Source organism: Saimiri boliviensis, chromosome 3, assembly GCF_048565385.1.
Source record: "Saimiri boliviensis isolate mSaiBol1 chromosome 3, mSaiBol1.pri, whole genome shotgun sequence".
NCBI classification, from domain to species: Eukaryota; Metazoa; Chordata; class Mammalia; order Primates; family Cebidae; genus Saimiri; species Saimiri boliviensis.
This window is the reverse complement of record NC_133451.1, coordinates 24,776,180-24,795,700: the sequence shown is the minus strand read 5'-3', so window position 1 is coordinate 24,795,700 and position 19,521 is coordinate 24,776,180. Positions and strand designations below refer to the sequence as shown.

At 42.8% G+C, this 19,521-nt stretch overlaps 1 protein-coding gene across 4 annotated transcripts in view; it reads left to right on the top strand.

The window, feature by feature from the left end:
• Window positions 1-19,521, top strand: part of SEL1L3 (SEL1L family member 3) — a 122,847-nt gene that overhangs the window by 83,365 nt on the left and 19,961 nt on the right. For all 4 annotated transcript variants that reach the window (XM_074395966.1, XM_074395964.1, XM_003927490.4 and 1 more), the window contains exons 14-17: window positions 2,080-2,142; window positions 4,589-4,765; window positions 7,893-8,020; window positions 11,020-11,103. In XM_074395966.1, coding sequence (XP_074252067.1) covers window positions 2,080-2,142; window positions 4,589-4,765; window positions 7,893-8,020; window positions 11,020-11,103 — 452 coding nt within the window. The remainder of the gene's footprint in view (window positions 1-2,079; window positions 2,143-4,588; window positions 4,766-7,892; window positions 8,021-11,019; window positions 11,104-19,521) is intronic.

Sequence of the window (19,521 nt, the reverse complement as noted above, 5' to 3'; positions counted from 1 at the left end):
TGAACAACTTCCAGTACTACTCAGACACCTGTAGAGTACATTGTCTTTGTGCAAGAAAAGTCATCCTACTTTTAGTCGGGTGTGTTGGCTCACACCTGTAATCTCAGCACTTTGAGAGCAGAGGCGGGTGGATCACCTTAGGTCAGGAGTTTGAGACCAGCCTGGCCAACATAGTGAAACTCCACCTCTACTAAAAATACAAAAAAAAAAAAAAAAAAAAAAAAAAAAAAAAAAAAAAATTAGCTGGGTGTGGTGGTGGGCGCCTGTAATCCAGGCTGAGATAGGAGAATCGCTTGAGCCCGTGAGGCGGAGAAGGCAGCGAACAGAAATCACACCACTGAACTCCAGCTTGGGTGACAAAGTGAGACTTCATCTCAAAAAAAAAAAAGTCATCCCACTTTTGAGTCAATAGTGAAATATCCCTACTCTAGAAATCAGACTATGCGTGTTGTCATTGCAGCTCTGACTGTGAGGCTTTGGCTAAGTCAACTGCTCTGGGCCCCCATTTTATTTCTTCAAAACTAAAAAAGAGTTGGAGAAGATAAACTTTCATTGTACTTTAATCAGGTACTAGCCTTCTCTGATTCTGGTCTTTCTGATGCTTTTCCAGAAGTCCAAAAAGCTTGTATCCTTCCGCATCCCATTACTCCAAGTGTCCTTCAATGTCCTTTTCCCTCTCCCCTTCCTCCCTCATTAAATGAAGCAGTGACACCGTTCTGAAAAATATTTTCATCTTCCACTTTGCTTCAGTTCATTGGTTTCATTAAATAAGCAAGTTAAAGTCAAGTAGAAACTGGGCATATGTCATTTAACCTTTAGTTGGATTTACAGTTTTGTTTTTTGTTTGGGGTCCTGAAAGAGAGAGAGTCAAGCATATCCTGCATGGTTCCTGGATCCTACAAGAAGGTTATGAGCTGAAACAGGCAGGAGAAAATAGAGCGTGGTGGTTTCGAGTTTGGCTTCTGGAGTCCACCTGGCTGGATTCAAATTCTGCCTCCATTTCCCATTGTGTGACTAGGGGCATATTTCTCAGATCAGAATAACAGCAGCATCTCAGGTAGAGTTGATGAAGCACTGAGACAGTGCTTGGCCAACATTAATTAATGCAGGAATGTTAACTAGGGCTGTTTCCACTCACTACAGAGCTGAGCATTTAGACAGAGTTTATAGGTGTGTTTGTTGCAAAACCTTCTCACGTTCAGATCACATACGATCCTGTCAAGTGTTGTCTGAGTTTAGGAGGACTCCACGTGGCACGTGGGGATTGGGGATATCAGTAATTCTAAATGAGTTTGGAAGCGACAGTGGTTTACAGCCACCTCTGTCCCCTTGCCTGGCATCTTTGCTTTCAGATCTATGGCAAGAGAGACTCAGAGACCTCTTTCTACTCTACCCTTGGGCCCACCATCTCCCCAATGGTCCTCCATACAGCTCAGTGTGTTCTACAGAATTTCTCTCTTGTGACAAGAACTCCAAAGCCCATGTCTCTCTATAGCGGACAAACCACCTCATCTGGAAAATCTTGATTTTGCTAGAAGAACCTTGTTAGTTTCTGTTAGTTGCATCTGAAGCAGCTGATTCTGCTGTGTCCTATCTCCTATGCAGCTGGTCCTTGAGCTGATTCTGAAGCCACAGTGTTCCACCCTGGAGACCCCAGCCAGGATGATGAAGGCTGCAAGAGACAGGCTTATAATTCTTGACTATCTAACATAGATAAGGTGCTTTATCTGGCTGGCAAATTAGGTGATCCCCAGAGGAAAGCATCCAGGATGACCAAACTCATTTAACCTGATTCATGGCTTCCCCCAACAGTACCTGTGGATTGACAGGGTTGCAGCTGACACAGTGATTACTGTTAAGCTTCGAAGTTGAAGTTTGTTGTCTCTGCCCCACAAATATGAACAAAATAATGATGATGATGATGAAACAGCTCTGCCTATAGAAATCTGTAAGATTGGGTTTAAATGAAGAAAGTTAGAGTTTTATTTTTAACTATTTTATCTCCAACACGAATGTGTCTATGTGTATGCAGTCTGGTTTTATTTTTCTTTATAATCATGGCTGTTTATCAATGTTTAGGGTCAAGGAGTGAAAAAGAACAGACGGCTTGCCTTAGAGCTGATGAAGAAAGCAGCTTCCAAGGTAACACATGCATGTTAGAGGGAAACAGTGCCACCACACACACCCACACACTCTCACACGTCTAAAAGAGGAAATGGCCAGCCTCCTCCTGCAAAGCCCTAAGGTGGAAATGGGGTGGGGAGCAGTGGGTCGCTGGCCTGGCACCCGCACTGCCATGATTAGTCACTTTTGAGTTACAGTACACACAGAAACTTGCCACAATGGGGGCAGCAAAATTCAAAAGCTGAATTCACCTTCCAGTCAATAGCATTCGGGCTGATTTTGTTTGAAGGCTAAAATTATAATCAGGAGCTGCCCTGATAACAAGCAGCGGGATCCCTGGAAATTGAATGGTTATAAATGCCATTGAATTCAGGAAATCAGAAGCCTAACTCCTTTGAAGGTTAACTCTGTGGTGTCTGTTTCCCGTTTGTTTCCTGTGCATTGATAACGGGTCTGTTTATCAGGCTTATTGCCTGGTTTGGGAATTATTTTGCTTTTGTCATTATTAGCACTTAAGTGGTATCTTCAGGTCGGCTAGTTTCTACACGGCTCTACAGAATGGAGATTATAACGTTGCTTTCGAGGAGGGGCCCCACCCACACATGCACACATATACACACACACGCCCAATGCATGCACAGCCACGTGTGTACACTCATATGTGCATGCATACAGATAGGCAAATAAATAGATCTGCAGAAACTACTATAAATCTACACCTTGATAAGGCACCTTATATCCCTTTTGGCACCTCAATGTGCCTCCCAAGGCTGCCAATATTTGCCTTAAGGATGAAGACTCTTAAAATGACCATGCTGATTTTTCTTCCTCATTCTTGGCTCTTGAGGACTTCAGAGTTGCATACAGGTTGGACGCAGTGGCTCACACCTGTAATCCCAGCACTTAGGGAGGCCGAGGCGCACAGATCACAAGGTTAGGAGTTAGAGACCAGCCTGGCCAACATGGTGAAACCCTGTCTCTATTAAAAATACAAAAAAATTAGCCAGCCATCTTGGCGCTCAACTGTAATCCCAGCTACTCAGGAAGCTGAGGCAGGAGACTCGCTTGAATCCGGCAGACGGAGGTTGCAGTGAGCTGAGAGCTGAGATCGCGCTACTGCACTCCAGCCTGGGTTACAGAGAAACTTGGTCTCAAAACAATAAAAAATATTTAAAAAAAAAAAAGTTGCATACAGCAGGAAGTTGGAGCATGGAATGAGAGAGCTAAAAGATTGTTCCTGCATCTGTGTGTTGTCAAGAGAACAGATGACCCAGGAAGAGGGAACCCCCTGATATGCACCCCAACTCCTGACCCCAACACAAACTCTAGGGCAGAAGTAGAAAAGTAACTTCATGGTAGTCATGGAAGTCATTGGTTCCAGAGCACCCTAAAATGGGGCCTGGCACCGTGAGGGGGTTTCCTGGTAGGTGTGAAATTTGTGTCTCTATAGCCTTCCTAGTGGTGTATTGATGTCTAACGGGCTTTATGCTGAATGAATTTTAACAGAGCTTAGGTAAGTAATGAGGAAATACAGTGGGTTGTTTGTTTTCTTTTGTTTTTGAGACGGAGTCTCAATCTGTTGCCCAGGCTGGAGTGCAGTGGTACAATCTTGGTTCACTGCAACCTCTGCCTCCTCCCAGGTTCAAGTGATTCTCTTGCCTCAGCCTCCTTTGTGGCTGGGATTACAGGCACCCGCCGCCGCACCTGGCTAATTTTTGCATTTTTAGTAGAGACAGGGTTTCACCATGTTGGCCAGGCTGGTCTCGAACTCCTGACCTTGTGATCCACCCCACTCGGCCTGGGATTATAGACGTGAGCCACCGCTCCCTGCCAGAAATACAGTTTTATTCACTTGGAATAGTCATGGCCAGAAAAGTGTTATATGGTTCTCATTCTTCACTGCCGTCCCCTTCTGCTTCTGCCCGCACCCAGGCCCTGAACCCTCTGTCAGAACTGGGGGTGCCATGCAAAGACAGAGCACCTGTGCTGTGCAACTAGGCTGTTGCTGCTGCTTCCCACCGAGAGCGTGTTGGTGTTCAGGGCAGAGGAGTCAGCAGATGGGCAGGCGGGTCACCCAGAAACCATCCCAGTCAGTGCAGGTTTCAGGCCTCAGTTGAGCGCTCAGGAATTTCAAGGGCGCTATTGATGCTGCAGGGCAATCAGAGGCCTTTTGTAGACAAGTGTGTTGTATAAGAGCCCACAGGAGCGGAACAATGATTTGGGGGCCAAAATTGCTGCAGAGCTGGAAGGCAGAATCCCGGCGGCAGTCAGGTGAAACCCACCTGGGAAGACTCTGAGGCAGGCTCGTGTTTTCTAGCACTTAGCTTGTCTTTAATGCCATCTGCTCCAAAATAGAGAAAGGGAGGGTTTTGTTCAGACTTAGAATGCTTCCACAATAATTGCTTCCAGAGCTCTTTTGATCTCATTTTTCTAAAGTTAATTTCTTTCTTATTCCAAAATTCAGGGATTGCATCAGGCAGTCAATGGCCTGGGATGGTATTATCACAAATTCAAGAAAAATTACGCCAAAGCAGCAAAGTACTGGTTAAAAGCAGAAGAAATGGGGAACCCGGATGCATCATACAATCTTGGAGTCCTGCATTTGGATGGCATCTTCCCTGGAGTTCCTGGAAGGAATCAAGTGAGTAAGACTTAAGACCCACTCTGCAACTGGTCGGTCACTTGATCTCGAAGCATTTACTGAAGGTTTACTGTGTGACCGGCCTGGTAGGGGGTAAAGACACAACCCGGACACAGTCCCTGTCCTTGAGGAGTTCAGGGGGTCTCGTAGGAAGACAAGACAGTGAAAAAGAAAAGGTGGCATCTAGCCAAGTGCCAAGTGTGTGGCAAATTGCGTGACCCAGAGTCTGGAGCTGGGAAACAGTGAAGGTCAGGAAGGCTTCATGGAGGAGGGAGGCTTGAGCTAGAGGGAGGAATGGGAGTTGACAGAGCAGGAATGAGTATGAGATGGAGCAGAGACTGATCTTGCTAGAAGCAAAGAGAGCTAAGTCCAGATAGGATTGCCTGGTGTGAGACTAGCCTTAATAATAATGAAAACACAATGGCAATCTTTAGTGTTGATTAGGCATTTCCTCTGTGCCAAGCACCATGCAAAACACCCTACCATTTGCCTGCTTATGTAATCCTAATTCTCCTTCGAAATTGCGATTAATACTCTGGTTATGTCCATTTTTCAGATAAGTGACTGAGGTTCTGGGAAGTTAGGTAACACAGGGTTACACTCTTAGTAGAGCGAGGACCCGGACCCTAGTGTACAGTAGAAACCCACTCTATTAATAATAATGTTGATGTTGGTTAACAGTAACCTGAGCTCCATTACTTTTTTTCTTTTTGAGACAGAGTCTTGCACTGTCACCCAGGCTGGAGTACAATGGCACAATCTCAGCTCACTACAGCCTCCACCTCCTGGGTTCAAACGATTCTCATGCCTCAGCCTCTGGAGTAGCTGGGATTACAGGCATGTGCCACCATGCCTGGTTAAATTTTTGTATTTTTAGTAGAGATGAGGTTTTGCCATGTTGTTCAGGCTGGTCTAACTCCTGGCTTGAAGTGACCACCCACCTTAGCCACTCACAGTGCTGGGATTACAGACGTGAGCCACTGTGCCCAGCCCTGAGCTCCACTACATTTAACAAAATGTGGAGAACACCCACCCAGTGCCAGGCACCCTTCTGAACACCAAGGACATAGTAGCAGGCAAAACAGTGCCTGCTCTCAGGAAGTTTTCATTCCACTAGACGGAAAGGGCAATGAACAGATAAATATGTAATAGAAGAGGAGGTGAAGATCAGTGCTTTGCAGAGGAATAAAACAAGTTCAGGACGGCTGAGAGCGGTGGTTCACACCCGTGATCCCATCACTTTGGGAGGCCGAGGCGGGCAGATCACTTGAGCTCAAGAGTTCAAGACCAGCCTGACCAACATGGTAAAACTCCATCTCTAAAAATACAAGACCTCATCACTAAAAACATAAAAATTAGCCAGGTGTGACAGTGCATGTTTGTAATCCATCTCTAAAAAAACAAGACCTCATCACTGAAAATATAAAAATTAGCCAGGTGTGGCGGTGCATGCTTGTAGTCCCAGCCACTTGGGAGGCAGGAGAATCACTGGAACCCGGGAGGTGGAGGTTGCAGTGAGCCAAGATTGTACCCCTGCCCTCCAGCCTGGGTGACAGAGCAAGACTCCATCTCAAATAATGATAATAATAAATAAAAATGAAAGACAAAATAAACAACAAAAAAATATATAAGTAGACGAAGGGGGTGGAGGTTGGGAAATGCTGCTTTATAAGGGAGACCAGAGAAGGCCTCTCCCATAAGGTGATATTGCATAGACTCCTAAAGGAGTCTTACGGATATCTGTGAGAAGAACATTCCAGAAGGAAGGAACAGGCAGTGCAAAGGCCCTGAGAAGGAAGCAGGCTTGGTGTGCTAGAGGAGCAGCAGAGAAGCCAGGGGAGTGGAGTAGAAAGAAGGAGAGATGGAAGGGGGTGGATAAGGCCAGGAAGGAAGCCGACCAGGTCAATGTGAGGCTCAGTTTCTGCTCTGAGCTGGATGGGAAACCACTGAGCAGTGTTGAACAGGGCAATGACGGGCTGTGTTTTAAAAGGTTCCTCCTGGACCCTGCCTACAAGAGACATGGACAGGAGCAGGGGATTCATGTGTTGGATCCACATGGGAAGGGGCAGTGGGTGAGGCCAGGGCATTGTTAGTGGAGGGGCAGAGATTGGGGTCTACAGGTATTTGGAAGTGAGGCAGCAGGATTTGCTGACGGACTGAATGTGAGTGTGAAGGGTGGAGAAGAGTCAGGGCTGACTCCAAGGTGTTGGGCATTTGTTGGGTTGGAAGAACGGAAGTGGCGTTTATTGGGAGGGACAAGATTGTGGCAGCAGCAGGTTTGAGGGTAGGAGGGGAAGAATTGGAAGATTATTCTTTTTGACACATTATGCTAAACCTTGAGAATGCGTTATCTCATTTAATCCTTGCAACAACCCTTCACTCTAGGTGCTATCTGAAGGCACATTTTTCAGTGGAAGGAAATTAGGTTTGGAGAGATGAACCAACATCCCAAGTCCACACAGCTAGTAAAAAGTAGAACTGGGACTTGAAACAAGCCTGCCTGACTTCAACACCCATGCTTTCAAAAACAATAGCTAACCGCCTCAGAAACATAATAGTAATCAGTGGAAGTATCTCCATCTGCACGTTTGTGTTATTTTTTCCCTCTACCTGTCTCCATGACATAAGAGGCTGTATATTTTTGTGCATAGCAAATGTGTGCTAACCCTCCCAGGACATTTGTGAGTGAAGATTTCTTATTGTCACATTCTAATTCTCACCTTCCTAGTTGAAATGCAGTTTTTGCACCTGAATTTGAAGAAAGGTATTAAGCAAGGTTAGGAAAGCAAATGCCTGGATTTTCACCTGTTGTGACTTCTGGTAGTCTTCCATCTTGCCTGCAGCGGGTTATGTGAGGATCAAATGAGATGGCAGTAGTATTCGTAATTACATGTTGTCTTATTTATTGGGTAAACTTAATCAACAGCATAGCTGAGGCAAGGTCATACATCCCAGAGGCTGGCTTCTGTGATTGGCTGTCTTCCTGGAATTGTTGCTTGCCCTGGTTTTAAAGCTATCAGAAGTTATAAGCCTGTGATCATATCAGGCTTAAAGCATCTTGCCACCTTGTCTCCGGTGAAACCAGCCCAGCTAGGATGACTCGACGTTTGTTCATCTCTCATTACAGACTTTAGCTGGTGAATATTTCCATAAGGCTGCGCAAGGCGGACACATGGAAGGGACCTTGTGGTGTTCTCTCTACTATATCACAGGCAACCTGGAGACATTCCCTAGAGATCCTGAGAAAGCCGTTGTGTAAGAATCTGCCAAACGTTGCATTTGAAGGGAAAGCCATGTCCTATATTCACTGTGCCTCAGCATTTTTTAAATTGAGTTTTTTATTTTTACCAGTTAGACATGCATGTAGTTTTATAAAGCCACATCATTTGACAAGACAAAATTAAAAATTGTAATAAAAAATTTAAAGATATTTTCACAAAGACAAAATGAGAAACCCTTGGCTACCCCACTTCATCCCTCCCCAGACTCTATTTTCTGCTCCCTAAAATGAACCACTTTCAAGCTTTTAATATTTCTTTTACATTTGTCCCTATTTCTAAATAACATGCCTATACCACTATTTCTTGATATTTTCATCCTAGGCATTGTCTAATGATGTCCCACTGTGAACCATAAAGATGTGGTTTTCTTTCACCCTGCCACCTCCCACTATGCAGCTCATTTACACTTCCTGCCATCTTTCATCTTCCCAATAAGTATATCATTTTGGTTCAATGAGTATCAGGGTTTACATTTTTATGACCATGTAAATGCTATTTCTAGCTGAGCCATGTAGTATACTATTAGTACTTTTCCTTTCTTGCCCAACCTTTTCTTTTCTATGAGTTGCTACTTATCTTTTATTGTTTATTTGCTTAACTCTCTGCATACTTATCATTTTCTATGTACTTGATGCCCAAATTCTCTTCCAGGTGCCTGAATTTCCTCTCAGTATGTCCAGAACTATCTACGTATTATATTAATTTAATTTTCTTGGTGACATCTGTCCTGGAGTCTTTGTTCAGGACAATGCTGTCATGCTGAGATTAACTGTCATCATTATGGGTACTTACTTTCCCTCCATCTCCGTCTTTTCTGGTTCTCTTCTTTGCCGGATCCCTTTCTTTCTCATTCTTGGTCTGCACCTGCATTTTGGTAGAGCACATCCTATAGCAGGTTCCTGAAGCATGGTCAATGGGAGATGCATATTTGAGGTCTTGCATATCTGAAAATGTTTTACAGGAGTTGTCAAACCATGATCCATAGATGGTAGGTAGCCTGGTTCCTGTTTTGTATGGCTCCAAGAGCAGAGAATGCTTTTTACATTCTTGAGGAGTTACAAAACAAAGAAGAATATGTAACAGAGATCATATGTGGCCTACAAAGCTTAAGATATTTACTATCTTGCCCTTAACAGAAAAAGAGTTTGTTGATCTCTGTTTTTAGGCCACCCTCACACTGATACCCTGGCTCTCCAAAAGAATGGTCTTCATAACACATTTGGGATCAAATCCAAACTGATCTGACCTTGGTGATAAGCTTGACTTAGACTGACTTGAAGTTTTTTGTTATTTAGTATATTTGACATGAATATTCATGTTTCATGGATTTTCTGTTAATCCTCTTGTTATTGATTTCTAGCCTAATTTCACTGTTACCAGAGAATATATTCTGAATGATTCCAGTCCTTTAAATTTGTCAAACTGTGCTTCATGACTAGTATATGGTCAATTTTGGTATATGTTTTTTGGCTTCTTGAAAAGAGTATACTTAGCCGGGCGCGGTGGCTCAAGCCTGTAATCCCAGCACTTTGGGAGGCCGAGGCGGGTGGATCACGAGGTCGAGAGATCGAGACCATCCTGGTCAACATGGTGAAACCCCGTCTCTACTAAAAATACAAAAAACTAGCTGGGCGTGGTGGCGCGTGCCTGTAATCCCAGCTACTTAGGAGGCTGAGGCAGGAGAATTGCCTGAGCCCAGGAGGCGGAGGTTGCGGTGAGCCGAGATCGCGCCATTGCACTCCAGCCTGGGTAACAAGAGCAAAACTCCGTCTCAAAAAAAAAAAAAGTAAAGTAAAGAAAAGAGTATACTTTCTGAACTTGTTGGGTACAATGTCTACATATATCAGTTACATCAAGTCTGTTAATTATATAATTCAGAGCCTCCTCACCCGTTCTGATGCTTCTTTTTCTGCTTGTTACATCAGTTACTGAAAGAAGTCTGTTAAAATCTCCAACTATGTTTGTAGATATATCTACATCTCCTTTTAGTTCTGTCAATTTTGCATTGTATATCTTGAATCTATGTTATTGGATCACATAGATTTAGAATTGTTTTGTCTTTTAGTTGATCCCTTTATGATTTTACAACATCTTCTTTGTTGATGGTTCTTGCCTTAAGTCTATTTTTTCAGGTTATCATATAGTTATACCTAGTTTTAATGTTAAAGTTTATATGATTTATCTTTTTCCATTTTTTTACTTTCAGTTTTTTTTCATTCTTTTGTTTTGATGTATGTCTCTCGTGAGCAGCATATAATTGGGTATTTGTATCTTTTAATTTAAATTTTTTAAAATTTTTTTTGCATTTGTTAATTTTCATTTTTTATTGGTATATTTAGTCCATTTACATTTAATGTAATTATGGATATGTGTTTGGTTTGAAATAGACCATTTTCCTGTCTATTTTCTATTTGTCACATCTGTGGGAGGGTTTTTGTGCCTTTTTAAAATCCCTTTTCTTACTCTTCCTTTGTATTAATCGAGTATTTTAAAAAATTATTACATTCCTCCTTCTATTAACTTACTAGTTATGCATTCCTACCCTATTATTTTAGAAGTTATAAGTCCAGAGATTACAACAGATTAGGTCATTATTAGTAAACTCCTAATAAATTAGAGGACAAAGCAAAATAGGGAAAACCAATAAGAAGTCAGTAAACATGACTTAGCAGAGCACTAGAACTCTTGGTAGAGATTATATTTTTTCGTATTGGTGGATATATTTCATTTTGTATCTTACATGTCTTCGTTTCCATAAATACAACTCCTAAGCATCATAAGAAAGGGCACTAAATGAAAAGCTCTCAATGCATTTTCTTTACCTTCTTAACATTCAGTTCTGGTTTGTTGCTCTATAAAAATTCTAACTAGCAAAATATTCCCCAAGTGGGATTTATTGAGATCATATGAAGAAAAATGTTTTATTAAATTTGCCACGGTTTGCATATTGTCTCTTCCCCCTTTTTTTTTCAGATGGGCAAAACACGTAGCTGAGAAAAATGGCTATTTGGGTCATGTCATTCGCAAAGGCCTCAATGCCTACCTGGAAGGCTCATGGTAAGCTTGGGACCCACGTTAGAGGAAACGTTTTTCTCTGTCAGTCAGTATAGTCTTATGAAATGGAATTTTAAAATGCAACTGAGAAAGCAATTTGCAAGGAAATCACAGCCTCGCAGTAATGATATTCAGAGTATCATGGACTGATTGGCTGTTGATTGGAAAACATAGCATTTCCGTGTTTAATTATACTCAAAAATTTGTTCTCTAGGGGAATTGTTCACACTCATCAAGTTGAGATTGATACACAAATACATTGATTTCTCTTTCCTTTAAGCTTGCCCCTCTTGGTTTTAGAGTCTAGAGACAGCAAAGGGGATCTTAGGTGAGACTCTCTGCTTTTTATTTCCAGGCCCAGAAAGTCCAGAATTTCTGCCTTGTTTCTAGCAAGAAGATAGATCAATGTTTAAGGCTCAGGCCACCTATTCCATAGATATTTTACTGCATCTGCCATGACTAGGAGCCTGGGATTGCTGGAAGTCACTCACCAGTATCCAGTGGCACAGCCAAACAGATGCCTTCCTTCCCAACCTTCTGGTAGAGTTAGCAAATCTCATCTTGTTCTTTATGGGATGAGACATGGCACATGAGGACCCACAAATGCTCCCTGTTTGCTGTTACTCATAGATTTTACAAATCAGGGACCCTTCTCTTAACTTGACTAGTCTTCTTTCTTTTATTTTTTCTGTCAGTTCTAGCATTCCATCTTTGTTTTAACTTGAGTCACATTTTCTTGGCTGGTTTATTGCCTAAATGATCTGGGTATTTCAGTAATAACTTAAAAAAGCCCTCGGTCCAGTGCCTCAAAGACATTAGATAAGACCGAGCACTGATCATACTCTGATTTGAACCATAATTAAAAATTCAAGTATAAGTTCAAAAGAGTGACATTTTCCCTTTTAGTCCATGGCTGCACACGCAACCAACAGATAGCATCTCAATGAGTGAGAATCTTAAACTAGAGAATGTAGGAGAAATGAGGCCAACAAAGAAAGCATCAGATGCAAATTTTTGTTATCATCGTCCTGTGAAAGTTTATTACCTGTGGCCTCACTCTGCACAATCAAAAAGAAATTTTCTTCAGAAAGTTACTCTTTGCCCATTGTGAATGTACTTTACAATTTTTGTGATGGTTTATCTTGTTTCCCAAGTGAAAATAAACTCCCAAATTTGACCTTTATTGATTCTCTGCTTCTCGCTCTCCCAGCCTCCCACCCTCTACTTTCTACAAACTTCTTAGGATGAACTAAACGTTCAGGTATCAGAGTGTTTATATGTGGGGTCTTCCCAAAGGAAGAGCACTCCTGCAAAAACTCCTCCCCAACCCACTCCCGCCCCCACGATGTCTGACACTGTTTTCTCAGCGTCTTTGTTAGTACCTCAGCTTTCTTGCCTGCTTTTGTTGTTTTGAAGCTTTTTTGAAATGAAGTCTCTCTCTGTCACCCAGACTGTGGTGCAGTGGCACAATCACTGCAACCTCTGCCTCCCAGGTTCAAGTGATTCTCCTGCCGAGTGGCTGGAAATACAGTGCCCACCACCCTGCCAGGATACTTTTTGTATTTTTAGTAGACATGGGGTTTCTCCATGTTGGTCAGGCTGGTCTCAAACTCCTGACCTCAGGTGATTCACCTGCCTCGGCCTCCCAAAGTGCTGGGATTACAGGCATGAGCCACCATGCCCAGGCCCTACTTTTGAATTTAATGTCACAAAGCACTTTAACTGGCACATTTAAAAGCTGCTGTGAAGGGCTAGATGGATTAGGATTCCTGTGGCTTGCTCTCTTGGAATACTCAGCTTCAACCTGGTTTTCTGTTTGGTTGCTTTGTTGGTTGGTGGGGGGTGGTGGAGGAGAAAGGGGACCTGAAGTGTGTCCTGCACCCTTTGTGAGTTTGGATTCAGTTCAGCAGATTTTACTGAGTACCTTTAAATGCAGGATACCTGGCCACAAGCTTAAAGAGGTACCTCAAGCAGGGCTTAGGGAAATTTGCCTCCTCATCTCTTCTGCAGGCAGGTTCTCATGTGGCCCCTATTCGATCTGATCTTTGAGACCTTGGGCTGGCTTTCCCCTCTGCCCAGGAATCTAACCTAACCCCTTACTTCGTTTTGTTCTTCCACGGATCATGATTGCTTCTTATGTGTTGATTGCCCAGTGACTTATATCCCAGGTCCCTGCACACGGGGGTACCCCGATAAGTGTTCAGAAACTACTGATTGAGTGAACTAAGGCAAATAGAGGGAATGATTATATGAGCAGTATGTAAAGATCACTGGGGATACTAAGGAGGAGAAGATGCCTGGTTTGGTCCGCTTGGGACAGCCTTCATGATAGAAGTAATGCATGATGTGGTTTTGAAGGATGTGTGGACTTTCCACTTAGCCATTCAGGGAACAGCATTTATGGTGTAGGGAATTGCAGGAACAAAAGCAAAGAGATAGGAAAAATCTAAGTGAGTCTACAAAATATTATGCCCTGTGGGTAAAACTTGAGCAGGATATATAATAAAACCAAAGAGGTGCTAGCTACTTTATCCAATTTTGAATGGCAGATTATGCATTTGTGAAGCAGTGGGGAGCCATCAATAGCTTTTTTATTTAATTTATGAAGCAGTAGGGAGCCATTGATCATTTTGGAGAGCGTAGTGACATGACAGAGGCTGTTTCTATGATGCTTAATCAAACAGCTGTGTATGGTGAACAGGAGGGAAAGCCTGAAAGGGGAGTTAGTTCAAATCCAGGCAAAAGGAGCTGAGCATTTGAACAGAAGATGTGGCATGAATCAGTAGAGTGGCTTTTCTGTTCTTTCATCATGTAGTTATTGATACGTATGAAGTATATTTGATATAAGTTCCAAAGCATGACAAAATGAACCTCCCTAAAGCTACCACTCTACTTAAAAGCAATAAACATGGCCAGTGCTGGTGACGCCCTGGCTGTCCCTCCCAGATTAAATCCCATCCTACCCCCAGTTCCCAGAAGTAACCATCCACCTAGCTTCTTGTTGATCTGCCTCTTGCTGTCTTTATATTTTTGCTACATGTGGATGTATTCCTAAGCAATGGATTTAGTTTGTCTTATTTCTGACCTTTATATGATTAAAATTGTTTTATATAATATATAATTCTTCAACTGCTTTTTTTTACTTAACATTATGTTCCTAAGATTCACACATTTTGGCTGGGCACGGTGGCACACGCCTGCAATCCCAGCACTTTGGGAGGCTGAGGAGGACAGATCATTTGAGGTCAGGAGTTTGAGACCAGCCTGACCAACATGGTGAAACCCTGTCTCTACTAAAATACAAAAATTAGTTGGGCATGATGGTGCACACCTGTAATTTCAGCTACTTGGGAGGCTGAGGCAGGAAAATCGCTTGAACCCAGGAGGTGGAGGTTGCAGTGAGCAGAGATCGACCCACTGCACTCCAACCTTGGCAACAGAGCAAGACTCCCTCTCAAAAAATAAAAATAATATTCACACATTTTGATGCATATACCTGTAGGTCATTCATATTCACTTCTGTAATAGACCACAATGTATTTCCCAATTCTCTTGTTAATTATTTTTGTGTTCTCTTTCTTTTATTTTTTCTTCTTTTTCTCCTTTCCTTTCCTTTCCTTTCCCTCCCCTCCCCTCCCGTCCCGTCCTTTTCCCTCCCCTCCCCTCCCCTCCCCTCCCCTCCCCTCCCCTCCCCTCCCCTCCCCTCCTCCACCCTCCCCTCCTTTCCTTTCCGTTTTTAAAGAGCAATTCGGCCATGAGTATTTTGTGTGTATCTCCTGGGACACATAAAAAGAGTCACTCCAGAATATAAACTTTGGAGTGGTGACTCTGGGTCATAGGGAACACATTCAACCTTACAAGACAATGTCAGTTGTTTTCCTAAGTGGTTTCACCGATTTCGTCTCTTGCCCATCATATATAAATTTGAATTTCTCCATATCTTTGCCAATCTTGATATGGAAACTAATTATTTTTAAAGCTATGTCTTAGTCTGGATTTGAGACCTCTTAGTATCAACAGAAAAAAACATTTCATATCTATTTCAATGGGGAGATCTTTGACAAAATATATTTGGGGCAAAGTGCTTCTGTCCATTCCTGCTCTCCAAGCCTTCAAGCCCTCCCCAGGGGTTAAATAGGAGATTGATGTGAGTTGGCCTCTTCACAGCCCAACATGGTATTTCTTTGGTACCATCCATTCTGCTGTAATAGAACTAAATCATCCATCGATGTCCCCAGTCCGTCCCCTTTTTTTATTTTTGTGTGAGTGAATTTCTTCTATAAGTTATTTTCAAATTACATGTGTCAGTTTGATGAGCTTGTGCTTTTCTGTGTTGTTCCAAGATTTATATGGGATAGTTTAAAAGAGGAGCATGATTAAGAAAAGGGCTTTTTGCTGTATCAGCATTATACCGAAGATAATGTTGTCACGCCTGAGGCTGTCCTCGGACACTAGAAGAAGTTAGCCAAGGAAAGACCAGCTGTCATGTTTCATTTCTCTCTGCCTTACCCCTACATGTGTTTTATCTGCAAGCTACATGTTTTATTGTCCTTTGTCTTAAATATACCAAAAATACTTAACCCAGGAGGTTAGCCAGATTATAGAGGGCTTGAGGCAAGGCAAGTAAGATACATTAGCTCCAGGTGAAAGAAATTCACCTTTTTGCAATAGAGCTGAGGTCCTGAATTCCACTGAGACCCCAGGATTTTTTTTTTTTTTTTTTCATCCTTATAGTCTGAGCTGCTTCAGGCACTGGCAGAAAAGAACACACGGAAAATAATATAATTGTGGAGAAACTGCTCAGAGGTACTCAAATTTTAATTCACAGCAAGCAGCCAAAGGATTGATTATTAAGATGTATCATTATAAAAATTCTAGAAATGCATGCACTGGGTCTGAAAGGAGGATAGCAAATGTGTCTTAAATTCTTTCTTTTCTCTCAGTCCCTTCCTCTCTGCACCCATTCCCCTCTCCCTGTCAAAATGACTGTCTAGGGGACAATTTTACTTGAGTGCATTGGAAATAAAGCTTGAAGCTCTGATTGACTTCCTAAAGCTTGAGGAAATTCGAGGAAGGACAACAGTTTTTGTTTTTTTGTTTTTTGAGATGGAGTTTCGCTCTCATTACCCAGGCTGGAGTGCAATGGCGCGATCTCGGCTCACTGCAACCTCCGCCTCCTGGGTTCAGGCAATTCTCCTGCCTCAGCCTCCTGAATAGCTGGGATTACAGGCGTGCGCCACCATGCCCAGCTAATTTTTTGTATTTTTTTAGTAGAGACAGGGTTTCACCATGTTGACCAGGATGGTCTCGATCTCTTGACCTCGTGATCCACCCGTCTCAGCCTCCCAAAGTGCTGGGATTACAGGCGTGAGCCACCACGCCCAGCCAGGACAACAGTTTTGTAGCTTGTCTTTGTGTTTCCTGCAATTAAAAGTGCTAAGTAAATGTTTGTTCAATGAATAAGTGTAGGAATATCTGTAATTCATATTTTCAGATGATGTCTGTTGAAACACAAGTAAGAGCAAAGTGCTAGAAGGCTGAATGTGGATAACAGGGTTTCTGCAGAGACATTGTCTCACAAGTTTCAATAAGCTGAGGAAATCTGGTCTTGAGTGATCAGCCCCTACCTAGAGCTCACTGCTCAGTAAATATGAAAATGGATGGTGGTGATACAGGCATCAGGCGATTGATTGTCCAAGATGAAAGACAGAGGTGGATTTCTTTTTTTTCTTTTTTTCTTTTTTTCTGAGACAAGAGTCTCACTCTGTTGCCCAGGCTGGAATACAGTGAAGCGATCTTGGCTCACTGCAACCTCTGCCTCCTGTGTTCAAGTGATTTTGCTGCCTCAGCCTCCCAAGTAGCGGGGATTACAGGCACCCACCACCATGCCCGGCTAAAAATTTTTGGATTTTTAGTAGAGATGGGGTTTCACCATGTTGGCCAGGCTGGTATCAAATTCCTGGCCTCAGGTCATCTACCTGCCTTGTCCTCCCAAAGTGCTGGGATTAAAGGCATGAGCCACTGTGCCCAGCCCAGAGGTGGATTTCTGTTCAGTGCTTCTATGGATATCACATAACTTTTTAGGCATCTCTTTCTGGTAGATTTCAGTGCTTCCTCAATGGCAACGCTTGAGAATTCTATGCCATTTCCTTCTGGTTTACACAATGATTGGACGATAGAAGTCTTCCATAAAACTTGTTCCTCCCTTCCTTCCCCACCACGTAGATCACTTTAAACACAAGATATTATCTTTATGAAGCTTATCATTGTAAATGTTCTTGCAGGGAGTGTCAGCCACCATTTCCTCCACCCATTCTGACAACCAGCCTACTGGTTTCTGCTGTTGAGAAACAATTCTTTTTTTTTTTTTTTTTTTTGGAGACAGTCTGGCTCTATCACCCAGGCTGCAGTGCAGTGGTGAGATCTTGGCTCACTGCAACCTCCCCCTTTCAAGTTTGAGCAATTCTCCTGCTTCAGCCTCCCGAGTAGCTGGGATTACATGCCACCATGCCCAGCTAATTTTTTTGTATTTTAGTCGAGACGGGGTTTTGCCAAGTTGCCCAGGCTGGTCTTGAACTCCAAAGCTCAAGAGATCCTCCCGCCTTGACCTCCCAAAATTCTGGGATTACACTTGTGAGCCACCATGTGCCCGGCCAGAAAAACAACTCATTTTGTTACATTTTAGTAAACACGAGCCGCATGCCAGCTAGTTATGGTCACAGAGGGCACGGGCCCAATATGTGACCTTGGTGTGCAGGTCTATAGCATCTCCTTTCCTCATCAATCCCTGCTGGAAACCACGACACTAGTGCAGGCCAGAGTGTCTCTGAAGAAACTTGAGAATTCTAAGACCTTAGGAAGAGGACCTCATGTCAGAATGAGGAGGACTTTCTGCTGGGCCTCCCTTGCCTGCCTTCTGTCTGGGGTCTTGCGTCTGCTCTGAGGATTCTTGTAGCCAAACATAGATTTTGCAGGCTATGTCAGCAAATCCCCAAGGTTTCTTTGGGATGTTGTAGCAGCTGCACCTTGAGGCTTGTTATCTGGCTTGCCTCTGCAAGGGACACTGCTTAGCTGACCTTGTCCCTCTTTAGCCTGAGTCATGGCTAATTGATCAGTTGCCTTAGGCAGCTCAGAGGCTGCGAGTTGGCTCACTCAGCAGCCACGTGGCCTGTGGCCTGCATCATGTCCGACTGAAGGTCTAACTATCCTAATTTGATCCCTAGCACCTCTCGGCCTCCAAGGGATTGCCTGCCGGAAGCTGCTGTCAGCAGTTTCGAAAAGATGATTTCAGAATCTGCTTCCCTTTCTCCCCTCACCCAGCCTTTCCCACTGTTTCCTAAACCAGTTCCTAGGTGGAGCTAAAATTATGAAAGAGTTATTAATATCAACTCCTTAAAATGAAAAATAAGCTTTAAGAAACTACTTATGGTTAAAATAGAGTTTTACTCTTAAGCTGGGTAACGTATAAAAAAAAAAATTGAGGGAATCAGATAAGTACAAAGAATAAAATAAAAATTACCTGCATTCTCACCACCCAGAAAGAAGTATTGTTAGTATTTTGGGGTTAATTTTTAGGGTTTCTTCCTCTGCCTGTTTGTAGCTGCGTGTGGATGTGTGTGTTCAGTTTGATTTTTGTTTTGCAAAAATAGGATGCATTGTTTTATACCCTGCTTTTTTTTTTTCACTGAATGGAAAATTTTGCATGAATATTTTGCTATGTTTTTCAATACCCTTCAACACATCATTTTAGTGGCCACGTCTGAAAGTGGCTGCACTGTGGGTTAACTTCACTAGTCTCTGATTTTCAGGCGTTTAAATCGTTTTCAGTTGTTTGTTGTTGCTCATGTAAATAGCTCTACTATGGACTCCGTGGCAACAGAATCTTTGTACATATCTCTGATTCTTTCTTTAGAATAAACCCCAACAAGGGAGAACCGTAGGGCCAAATGGTACACATGTTCTTAAGTCTTCTCCTGCCTGTCCTTCCGGAACTGTGGAATTAATTGGCCCCCCTCAGGCTGATAGTCATTGTAGAGTATGTCCATTTCCCCAAGCCCTTGCCATTATTCTGTTTATGAATCTTGTACCAATTTTTCAACAGATGAAAAAGGGTCACTCGTTCTTTCGTGATTATTCAATTCCTAGTGGTGTCGAACGTTTTTCTCATATGTGTTTTGGCCATTGATATCAAGTCCCTTGTAAACTGCCTCTCCTTTGCCAAACTTCTAATGCACAACAAAAGCTCAGCTTTAATTAAGCTCATTCAGAATCCTAAGCCCTATAAAGGCTTTCACGAAACAGAAGACTCCAAAGCACGGGGTTTTTTCTTAATACCACTTATCCCCTCTAAGCGAGGATGGAAGGATTTAAGGACTGAAGGCTAGTAGACAGCTCTCCAGCCAATATCCGACATACCCTTCA